The following is an 11,959-nucleotide window of genomic DNA, read 5'->3' as shown; positions in this document are numbered from 1 at the left end:
GTCTGTGAGGGTGGTGAGGTCCTGGCACAGGTTGCCCAGAGAAGCTGTGGCTTCCCCATCCCTGGAAGTATCCAAGGCCAGGCTGGATGGGGTTTGGAGCAACCTGGGCTAGTGGAAGGTGTCCTTGTCCATGGCAGGGGGTGGGACTGGACTCATCACCTGTTGTCCCAATGGAAAGAATCGCTGAATCCCGGGCTGGTTTGGGTTGGAAGAGACCTTAAAGCCTAACTTGTTTCACCCCCTGCCATGGGCAGGAACACCAAGTTGTTCCAAGGTCACAGCAGCATGAGGAGGCTGAACTGATGGTGCTGGGGTGGATCTAAAATTGTTGGAGAACGTCCAAAGGAGGGACATGGAAATGGAAAAGGGGCTGGAAGGGCCACATGAGGGGCAGCTGAGGGCACTTGGCTTGTTCAGTGGGAGGAGAGCAAGGCGAGACTCCTTGTGGTCTGCAGGTTCCTCACAAGGGGCAGATCTCTGCTGTGACCAGGGACAGGACTCGAGGGGATGGCTGGAACTGTGCCAGGGCAGGGTTAGGTTGGATCTCAGGGAAAGGTTCTTCCCCCAGAGGGTTCTGGGGCACTGAACAGGCTCCCCAGGGCAGTGGTCACGGCCCCAAGGCTGCCAGAGCTCAAGGAGCGCTTGGACAACGCTCTCAGGGACAGGGTGGGATTTTGGGGTGTCCTGGGCAGGGCCAGGAGCTGGACTAGATGGTCCCTGTGGGTCCCTTGCAACTCAGGATATTCCACGACACTGATTCAGACGGCGCTGGTCTCTCCCCGCCCCGGAATCCAAGGATGCGGAGCAGCTGCCGCCTGCAGCCCCTCCCTCTGTGCGTGTTTCCGTCGCGGGGGCGGATCCCGGGGCGGATCCCGGAGCGGATCCCGGGCCGGTCCCATCCCCTCGGCCATGGCCGCGCTCCCGCAGCCGCCGCCGTTCCCCGCGCGGGGCCGGCGCGGGGCGCTCGGGCCGGGGGGTCCCGGGGAGCCGGAGCGCGTGAGTGCGGGAACCGGGAATGGGGACCCGGGATGGGCTCGGGATGGGGCGCCGGCCAGGGAGCGAGGGAAGGGCGGAGAGCCAGGCCGGGCCGGGCTGGGTCCCCCTTCTCCCCCCACCGCCGTCCGGGGGGATCCCGAGTCGCGACTGTCGGTGCTGAGTCGGGGGGGCTTGGGGCTGCCTGGGGCCGGGAGCCCGCGGGGCACGGCCATGGGAGTGGAACGGAACAGGCTCTGGGTGTTCTTCTGTTTCCTCCACCCCCCTTTCCTTTTCTCTTTCTCTTCTTCCCCCCCTTTCCCTTTCCTTCTCCCCCCTTTCCCTTTCCTTCTCCCCCTTTTTGCTTCCCTCCCTTTTCCTTTCCTTCCCCTCCTTTTTCCTTTCTAAATTTTATTTTATTTTATTTTTTTCTGGCTCAAACCCTCTTTACCGGGTGGCCTCGCTAATTCCGTCTATTCCTGCTCTCCTGGCTCCAGGATGTGCCTCCAGGAATGGTGTGTTTAGCATTTACCTGTTGGGCTTTTGGAGTAGTTTTCTATTTCAGCTGAGTTTCTGTGTGTCCATTTCTCCATTCTAGCAAGGAAAATCTCCATCCCATCCACCACCTTGTGAACATCTCTCGTTCTAGAACATGCCCAGCTGCTCACTTGGCAAAACTTAACAGGAATTCCAAGGAAAACCAGTCCTGGTGTTCACACTGCCCTGCTCTCCCTTGATCATCTCATGTCCGTGTATAACACGAGCAAAGACTTGTGTGTTTAGGGGTAAACTTCATTTATCAGGGACACACTTTACAGAGAAGGACAGGAACTCCTATGAGCTTCTTGCCTGGGACTGACAAAGTTACACAGGGAAGAAGGAGTTTCTTCTGAGTTTGAGGTTAGAGAGGCAAAGAACAGCTTTTTTTTTTTCTGCTTCATGAACTAGTGTTTCCCCAGAAGCGAATCTATGAGCTGGTTGTCTGTAGAGCAGGAAAAATCCTTTTGAAACTTGTGGGACACGGAGGGATCAGAACCCCAGACTGGTTTGGGTTGGAAGGGACCTTAAATATAATTTAAGATAAGAAGCTGCGCCTGCCCCATCCCTGGAAGTGTCCAAGCTCAGGTTGAACGGGGCTTGGAGCAAACTGAGATGGTGGAAGGTGTCCCTGCCAGTGGCAGGGAGTGGAACTGGATGGGCTTTAAGGTCCCTTCCAACCCAAACCAGGCTGTGATTCCATAATTCCATGATTTTAGCTGGCAGCATGAGCCCAACTGGCAGCATAGGCAAGGTGCTTTGGAACATTTCTTATCCCGTCCCAGCTCTTTTTGCTCTGCCTCAGCTCCTGCTCTGTGTTTTAGATATTCACATTTGATTTCCTTTTGCACCCTGATGTAGTTATTTCCATGGATTTCAGAAACTTGCTGTAGGATGGAGCTCCCTGTCCTGGTTTTAAGGCATTTGGACTTAAAGGAATATCAGATTTTTGAGGCCAGAGCTTCTGGTGTGTTCTGGTTTGGAATGGTCTTCAAGCAAAGTGTCCCAGAAGGATCTGCATGGATCTTTCCTCTGCTGTCCCAAACAGAGCCATCTTTCCATAGGGAGCTGGGCCCTAAAAACAAGGAGCATGTCCACATGGCCGTCAAGGTCCTTTCCATAAATAAATCCAGTGGAGCTGGAAAACTGGGCTGCCTGGAGACCTGAGTTATAGCTGTAGGACAGGTGTTGATGGAACCTCAAACAGGAGTTCGCCTGGCTTCTAAAAATGGAGCAGAAATTGTTTGTGATGAACATATTAAATTTATAGAAGATTTTTCAAATCTTATAAAAAACAAACCAACAAAGAAACAATAATCTTTCTTTAAACTATTTTCTGTTGTATTTAGGTTGGTTGTTCCATGCAAATAGTTTTTGCACCAGTTTGGTTTCACTGTTGATGAAAAGCAGCATCTGTGAGGCTTTTACCCTGTCAGCATCATGGAAATACGTGGGATTTTCCAGGCCTTTCCAGCTGGAAAAGAAAGATAGAGTGACTTCTCTGCAGAGAGATCTGTTTTCTGCCCGTGTTTGATTTGTTATTGCTTGTCTTCAGCAGCATTTTCAAGCTGGAAGTGGCATAATCATTCCCTAACAAAAGCAGTTTGGATGCAATCCCTGTTTGCTTTTTAATAGGGAGCTCGTTTATCTTTATTAATCACAGGTTCTCTGAATCCTGCCCTCTGTTCCTTTCACAGGCAGGATTGATGGATTGATTGCTTCTTCCCTAAGGGAGAATTCCAGAGAGTCAAGTCTTCCCTGAAGCAAGAAGCTTCCACAGATTATCCTGGCATTGGCATGAGGAGTTTGTCCCCTCTGCGTCCTGAATTCCTGTCACTGATGCCAAGTACCTTAAACCCCAAAACCAGTACCTTGAATTTAGTTTTGATAAACCAGATTCCTTCTGATGTGTACCACTGAGTAATTCTTCCCTTTTTTTCCTTCATCTTACACATGTTCCCAGTCATCTGCTGCACCAGGGGGCTGTTCCCTTTAATAAGGGATGAATTCTCCAGCAACAAAGGGAAGAGGATATTTTCCCAGTGGAATTCCATCTCTCTTTAGAGGACCTTCTCAGACTTTTTGTTATTCTATTATTCACTTTCTTACTACAATAGATACTTCACTTTTTGATTCCTTTCCCATCCAGATATCCCTTTATGTCATCCAAATATCCCTTCCCATCCAAATATCCCATCTTCTTTCTCAGTGTTCCCATCTCAGCTGCTTTCCACTGAGGTTCCTGTTGTAGTGATCCATTTTAGTTTTTGCATAACATATACCCATTTTAAATTTAGTTTCTGTGCTTTGACACTCTGTCAGTGCTGTGCCAACACATCTTCTTCCTGGGGAATCATGTGCTGGAGAAAGAGAGGGGATATGGGTATTCCTTAAGTTTGTTTGGAAAAAAATTTCAGAAGTGTGTGTGTATCTCTTTGGAATTCAGAGCCAGACCCTAAATCTGTGTCATCTTTATAATTTCCCATTACTCTGGTAATTTGCTGTTACAATTCCAAGGAATCCCTGGGATTTGGGTAGTCCTTCCTTTCCATGGGCAGTCACAGCCCAAAGATCTTGTTCTTAAGGTTTCCAGTTGTTTTCTGGAGACCTGAAACTTCACCTTCCCAGTTCCTAAAAGGGTGTTCAAAGCAGTATTTTTGGGAATCCCTGATCTTGAGTTGAGTTGCTCAGCACTGTGAGGGCTTAGCTGAGCCCTTTCTCCCACCTTGGGTTCCCAGGACATCCCAATGTCACTCGATCCTAGCTCAGGTAGAGCTCCAGGAGGGTGAAGTTAATTGATTATCCTGCTGTGGAAGGCTGGAAAAAGGTGACAGTATTCAAGGAAAGATCAAAAAGTGTGTCCTCATTGCTGTCTGATGTGGCTTCAGGGTTTTCCTTCCATTCCTGAATTTAATGAGTCATTTCACCCAACTTCCCTGATCCTCTCCTTTGATAAACACCAGCCTAAATCCTGCACTAATGGAGGCTGAGGGAGGGTCTTTTCCCAGGGGAGTTTTATGATACTGAAGCTCAGAGACATGGTGAGATGAGCAGAATTCCCTGCTCACCCAGCATGAGGTGCAGTGGGAAATACAATGTTTTGGTGTCTCATAGTCCATTCCTAACTTAGTGTTCTTCCCAACGAATGTGAGATCCTTAGGAGCCATAAACAGGAAAATCCTGAAAATTTGGGCCCTATGCCTTGCAAAGACATGGAAATATTGCTTTTGATTCTTTCAGAAACGAGTGTGCAAATTGTTGGAAAGCATCCCAGGGGAGGCTAATGGCTACCTCATGGATTGTACCATGGAGCTGGATTCCAGACAGAAACTCTCCCCTGACTGTGGTCCTTGGGCAGCAAAACCAAAGCAAAATTCCATGGTATGTTTACATTGTGAGTCTGTTTGTTACAAGATCATATTTAAAACACATTTTATAGTAAAGCTGCAAAAAAAAAGGCTTTTTTTTTTTCTAATAGTGTTGTATGTGGTTTTGTTCATCAGATTTTGGAAAACCATGGAAGCAAAGGAGCTGCACAGCCTTGCCCCAGATGTATTGCTGGAGAGTCTGTAAGTGTGTGAACCTGCTTTCTGGGACAGAACTATTAGATCCATTAAACATAAAGTTAATAAACCCCACAATGCCATTGCTCAGGAGTAAAGCATGTAAATAAAAAGAAAGGCAGATTGATTTAGCATTTCAGCAGAGCACAAATTAATATCTTTGGAACAGCAGCTGGAAAATACATAGGCTGGCAACATATTTTTCAAATTCCCCCTAAAAAGCAGAATTTAGGAAGTAATTAAAGCAAACAGCAACATACAACTTATCTACCCCATTTTTAATTGCCCTTGATGTACTGCATCATATCAAAACTTCCAGGAATCTCCTTCTGTCTCTTTTTTTTCCCCTCTAATTGGATACTTCCTTTCCAATGAGTAACCTGAAGATACTGCTCCCTACAGAGTCAAAATGAGGAGAGGTGGGGGGAGATACTGAATGTTTAAAGCAAAATCTGGGATTTGATGGAATTCATGGCAAAGTTTCCGTTGAATGCTGTCAGTTCTTGAGAGCTATGACTGGAAAGACATTGGCTGTGTCAACTTATTTCTGCTCATCTTTAAAGATAAAAGGAAAACCAGATCCAGGGCTGACTGTAGGAATATGGGAACCAGTGTGGCCACTTTGTGGAGAACATCTGTGGGGTTAAAACCCCAAAACCAAAAGAACATCTTGGGATTAAAACCCGGCATATTAAGTCAGTTTTGTTGCATTCCAAAGCTACAGTGACGTCAGACTTTGTAAAATTCTTCTGTCAGTGACCACCTCATTTTAGAGTCTCACAACTGAGTACAAATATCATCGTCCCAAAGAATAATATAATAAAATAACACCATTTCTATTTTCAGTCAGATCAGCCTGGCGTGTTTTTTCCTATGGCCTAATAATGACCTTGAGGTAAAAGCCAGATAATTGGAGGAGGTAAAATTCACCTCTTCCAGAACATTTATCTATGGAAGTTTGGGATTATTGGATGACCTGTTTTACTCACTATTAAATGCTCTTCACCAACAGCTGTAGGAAACAAGGAAAACACCTTGCCAGCTTAGCTCAGTGAGAGCTGGAAGCTCACAACTAAAGATCTTTTCTAATTTGAATGTTCTGTGCTTTCAATGTAGAAACTCAAGGTTGGATTACAAAAACCTGGAGCCTTTGTAGGGCTTCTCACTAGAATTCTTCCTAAATTAGTTTCATGTTGTCAAGTTGAGATGGAAAATGCTTTGCTCAAAGCAAATTTTAAAATTTGTTTCTGATTTTAAATACGTTTCTGTATAGATTTAATTGTGGTCTCTTCACAGTCAGTGAAGAGTCTTCATAGTCAGTTATTCATGGCCAGTAACAGATAATAGAGTAATACTTCAGTAAATTTGGTAAGAGTTCTAACAGTGAATTATCTTCCTTCTTAAAATAATAAGAAGCTGATACTGAGAGTCTAGTTAGAAGTATTACTGTGAGTTCTTTGAACTGAGACAACGTGACATAAAGAAATGCAGGCTTGAGTTTAAAGTAAAAGTTGCCAACCAAAAGATAAATTTTTCTTCTGTCCTCAAAATCTTTTAACATTAATGGTAAAACAGAATAAGGTATATAAATATGATGCTAAAATTGTCTTTATTTTCTGTGGGTGTATTTTAGCTTCATGTACAAAACTAAATTCATAACTCAGTCATGGTCCTTGTACAGATCACACTGAACAGTTCCTTTTAGTTTCCAGATATTTTAGGTGTCCCCTAGTCCCTGGGGAAAAAACATTTGTGATGTTGCTAGTGAAACTGTGATTTAAAATAACAAACACTGAGGAAAAGACTTTGTTGAGATTATTTTTAGTGACATGAAATTTTGGCATTTCAGGGACACTTCAGTCATATCATGGGCTTCTAGAAATGGAGAGCTGGCAGAAGAGCAGCACTGCTTTCCTGTTTGGATCCTGGAGGTGCCCCCGTTCCCACTTGGATCCTTGCAACACCCCTCCTCTGGTCTGGTTTGTGGTGCTCAGCACGCACAAAATGGCTCTGGTAGCACTCAGTGCACAATTAGCATCATTTTTACACTTGAAAAAAAATGCTTCTGCTCTTAAGGTAGCTCAGAATATGTTTGAAAAGGAAAAGAAAAGGTTGATTTAATGTTTTGGAACTAATTAAGTTGATCTGGCCTTGGGCCTTGTCTTCACCTGGTCCTGGGCCAGAGGTCACATTGGTGTCAGAGGTTTTCCTGGACACATTCCCTGGCACTCTTGGAAAATGCTTGTTTTACAGGGCCATAGGCATAAACAGGAGGACACAAATATTTTGGTTTTTAAGTGGCTGCTCAGCTTTGCAGCTGAGAAGGCCAATAAAAATCCCCTTGAAGCTTATATTGAAATCCAAAAAAATCTGTTTAAAAAGGCTTGGATTCATCATCCAACATCCTTCTATTGGCTTGTCGCAAATCATTCCATCTATATTTTTGCCAGTCTATAGGATTATGTAACTTTTAGGCTCTAAGACAACATAGTTTTGCTATTTGGGTGCAACACCTCAGCTTTTGGGCAGAGTTCAACTCAAAAAAGACACTACAACATTTGGCTTCTCCTGTTCTGAGAGCAGCCAGGAGCCACTTCAAATTCAATTAGTAGCTCCAAAAGTGGACAAAACTAGTGACAGGCTTTTAAAGGTTAATTTTGGGCTTCATCAGACTGCAAAGTCCTCAGGCAAAGGACTTTTGGATCCTAGAATCCTTCCCATGTTATGTGTGGAGTTGTGGCGTTTGCATTGGAACCAGGAAACTCAAATTTTGGTCCCTTTTAAGCCTGTGAGCCTCTTGCAGCTAAGACTATTAGGCTGAATAATGGATTTGACTTCTTAGACTCACTTTCCAAGTCCTTTGATGCCAGCAGATCCCCTTGCTAAACACAGTAAAGGAAGTTTTTCGATAGGGTCAGTAGTTTCCAACAGGTTTCTTTTGGCCTGTATTACCATGTCTCGGTCATGTCTTGCTTAAATCTTGGCTGGAATATGATAAGAACCAGCTGGGTTTTTTTGTGGTCCTTGTAGGTTTTGTGCCACGCTCTTTTAAATTCTCCCCCTTTTAGAACAACCATTACTTGGATTTTTTTCAAATCTGATGGTACATAACTCACAGGGCTGCTCACAGTTGGCTGGCGAAGTCACATTGGTGTTTGATTTTAATGTGATTTTTGGTATCAGTTTCCCACTGTTCCTGAGAATGAGGAGTTTCATCGTGGCTGGGCTTCACCAACGAAGATTTGGGAAGGGCTCTACCCACATTTGCTTGCAAAAGGCACAGCAGAAAGACTCCTTGGATGGTATCGACAAGACACGGTTCTGTCTGCATTGTCTTTCCTCCTCGAGAGTGATCCTGTGTGTGTTCTCAAAGGAAACGGCAGCGTTATAGATGGGGTGTCTCCAGACCTCCCAGCTGGAGGCCAGAGTAGACCAGTTATGGTGATCAATGTGGCCAAGGCTGAGATGTTGTTTCAGGGAGTCCTTGTATCTTCTCTTTGGGGCTCCTCTCATGCGGCAGCCAGTGGCAAGTCCACCATAAAGCAAGATCTTAGGGAGGGGGTGGTTGGTCCTTCATCCTGGAGACGTGCCCTGCCCAACACAGCTGTGTTCTCAGCAACATGGCCTCAATACTTGTGACTGCTGCTTGCTCTAGAACAGATGTATTGGTCACATCATCTGACCAGTGGATGTTTAGGATTGTGCAGAGGCAGCGCTGATGGAAGCGTTCCACGAGACGCAGGTGGTGGCGGTGGATGACCCATGATTAAGATCCATATAAGAGAGCAGACAGCACTATGGCTCTGTAAACACTGATCTTGGTACTTTTCTTCAGGTGCTTATTTGGCCAGACTCTTTTATGGATAGTTTGCTAAAGTGAAGGCTTTTAATAGTGCTATTTTTTTAAATAGATATAATTTATTTTGGGATCTGCCAGTATGAGAAGGGTTTTGTGGGAGGTACAGGCTGGGACAGGTGAATATTCCTTTAAAGCAGATTTGTGTCAAATCTGCAGCAGAACCACAGAATTATTTTTGTATGAATTGTATAAATATGAATTTTTGTTTTATTGATATAAAATATATAATCTTTATATTTCCTAATGCTGTGGTTTGTACACAGAGTAAGCAGAGCAATGCTTTATTTACATGTACATAGTTAAAAATGGCACCTGGTCTGTTTTTAATTCAGGTTAAAATGATATAATTATTATTTTTAACTTTGTATTTTGTAAATTGTTCCTTACAAAAGCAGAAGCAATAAAAACCACTTTGGCTACAGCATGGAATTGTCTGGGTGTGTTATTCCAGTAATGATTTCTGAAGACACTGAGGTATAAAGGCAAATAAAATCTTTGAGGACAATAAATATGTTATTCCATCATTATATATTGTACAGATATATATATATAACAGATATATATATATATATAAATATCTGTCATATAAGATTGTGGTGCTGGTATTTGATTATTTATTTGATGGTAATTCCACATCCATTTGATATCTTGACTGCTCTCTCTTGATATCTTGAGGTTTAAAGGCAGTCTGGATCTGACAAGCCACAAAGACAAGACTTATAGAACTTATATGTTGAAATTAATATATTTAAATTTATTTTTTGTTTATTTAAAATATTATAATTTATTGAATATATTTAAAAATTGTGATGTTTGTGTCTAAATTAGTTGCTTAAAACCTCAGCAGCTCTCCTGGGAACTTAATGTGATATCATCTATTTCCACATTAATAGTCACACATTAATAATTCTGCTCTTGCCTTGATTACTGGCAGTAATTATCAAATTAAGAGTTACAGCTTGGCATTTTCTCACACATCAAACTTCCATTCAGGACACCTGGATATCCACCCAAAACTCTGCGTAGTGCTCTGAGAAGGAGCTTCCAGTGCTGCATCCAAACAGCTGTTTGACCAAAGTGACTTGTCCTGAAAACTAAACTCCACAAGTATAATTTGGACACCAGCAATCGGGATCCTCTTCTGGATTTCCCAGTGGAGACAAGTGGCTTGCCTAGGGAGCCATTGGCTTCCCCACCTCCAGGGGCATCAGGACCCAACAATTCCTCTCTTGTTCTAAGTTTTTCTCAAGGAAGCAAGAAAAACATTGGCCATCTTGTTTGCTTTTTAAATACACATAAAAAGGAGGAAAAAAAACCCAGGAGGGCAATAGAATCACAGAATCATTAAGGTTGGAAAAGCCCTCTCAGACCATTCAGTCCAAAGCCACCACTAACCCATGTCCCCATGTGCCACATCCACACAGCTTTTAAATCCCTCCAGGGATAGGACTCCACTACTGCCCTGGGCAGCTGTGCCAGGGCTGGACAACCCTTTCCATGAAGGAATTTTCCCAATATCCAACCTGAATCTCCCCTTGTGCAACTTGAGGCTGTTTCTTCCTGTCACAGAATCCCAGACTGGTTTGGGTTGGAAGGGACCTTAAAACTCCTCCAGTCCCACCCTCTGCCATGGGCAGGGACACTTTCCACTAGCCCAGGTTGGTCCAAGCCCTGTCCAACCTGGCCTTGGACACTTCCAGGGATTCAGGGGCAGCTCCAGTTTCTCTGGGCAACCTGTGCCAGGGCCTCCCCACCCTCCCAGCCACAAATACCTTCCCAATATCCCATCTTATCCTGCCCTCTGGCAGTGGGAAGCCACTCCCCTTGTCCTGTCCCTCCATCCCTTGTCCACTGTCCCTCTCCAGCCTTCTTGCAAGCCTGGAGCATGCTGTGTTTCATTCTTGTCTCTGATATTCCAAATTATGTTTCTGACCCTGACCTTCCAAGCACAGCAGCACCTTACCTGGTGCTCACCAGCCCTGTGGGATGAGGGACCAATACAATATCAACATGCACATGTTCCATCCATGTGGCTCTGCTTTAGCACTCAAGATAGATCAGATTAGCTCCCAAAGTCCTCACTTTATTGCCATTTTCTTTGTAGAACCAGGTGGGGTGATATTTGTGTGTGATTATAGTGTTGTTACTGCAACAATCTCAAAATCACTGCGTGATATTTGCTTGCAACACAGGGTGTCATTCATGAGTTATACATAAATGGCAGCTTTACATATTTAAAAGGAACATGGACTGCTTCATATCTGAAGTATGTTTCCCAGGGGAGAACACCACCATTTGATCTATTTTTGATTAAAATGTAAAAATTAAAAATTAAATCAAATGGTAGTCGAATTCCTTGGGGAAAACATACTTCAGTTATGAAGTATTCCCTGTAGTAACCTTGAGAATCTTACAGCTGTATTGTCTCATCTGTAGGTGGTCTTTTTATGTCTCACATAATTAAAATGAATTGCTGTTAGAGAACCCCTACTACTGCATACAGATTTATGAACCTTGAGGCACCTCCATTCACAGACAAACAGGGAGAGCAAAAGCTCCCTGTGCAGATTCACTGGGGCTGGGCAGATGCTGGGAATGGAGGTGTTTACTGGGGAGTGATCCCCACCCCTGCCTTGAAAGGGTAAATAAGGAGTGTGGTGTGAAACCAGGATGCATTCCCAGTAAAGAATGGGGTCTAGGAAAAGGGAACGTGTAGAATCACAGAATCATTAAGGTTGGAAAAGCCCTCCCAGCCCATCGAGTCCAACCTGTACCTGATCCCACCTCATCCTCACCAGCCCAGAGCACTGAGTGTCACATCCAGTTGTTCCTTGAACATCTCCAGGGATGGGGACTCCACCACCTCCTTGGGCAGCCCCTTCCCTTTCCAGGAAGAAATTCCTCTTCATGTCCAACCTGAACCTCCCCTGTCCCAGCTTGAGGCCATTTCCTCTCATTCTGTCCCTTGTTCCCTGGCAGCAGAGCCCAACACGCCCCCCCCCCCCCGACCCCCTCTCCTGTCAGGGAG

General features: G+C 44.5%; 1 protein-coding gene across 1 annotated transcript; it reads left to right on the top strand.

Moving 5' to 3' along the window:
* Positions 1 to 818: 818 nt before the first annotated feature.
* Positions 819 to 8,070, top strand: CUNH10orf143 (chromosome unknown C10orf143 homolog). Its single transcript, XM_051801237.1, has 4 exons — positions 819 to 996; positions 4,750 to 4,890; positions 5,013 to 5,078; positions 6,922 to 8,070. Exons 1-4 carry the CDS (start codon positions 910 to 912, stop codon positions 6,949 to 6,951), a joined length of 324 nt encoding a protein of 107 aa, XP_051657197.1. The 5' UTR covers positions 819 to 909; the 3' UTR covers positions 6,952 to 8,070.
* Positions 8,071 to 11,959: the final 3,889 nt, after the last annotated feature.

This window comes from Manacus candei, unplaced genomic scaffold, assembly GCF_025592945.1.
Source record: "Manacus candei isolate 608988 ecotype Guabito, Panama unplaced genomic scaffold, ASM2559294v1 h1tg000050l, whole genome shotgun sequence".
Lineage (NCBI taxonomy): Eukaryota > Metazoa > Chordata > Aves > Passeriformes > Pipridae > Manacus > Manacus candei.
The sequence above is the reverse complement of the archived record's forward strand: the minus strand, read 5'-3'. Positions and strand labels throughout refer to the sequence as shown.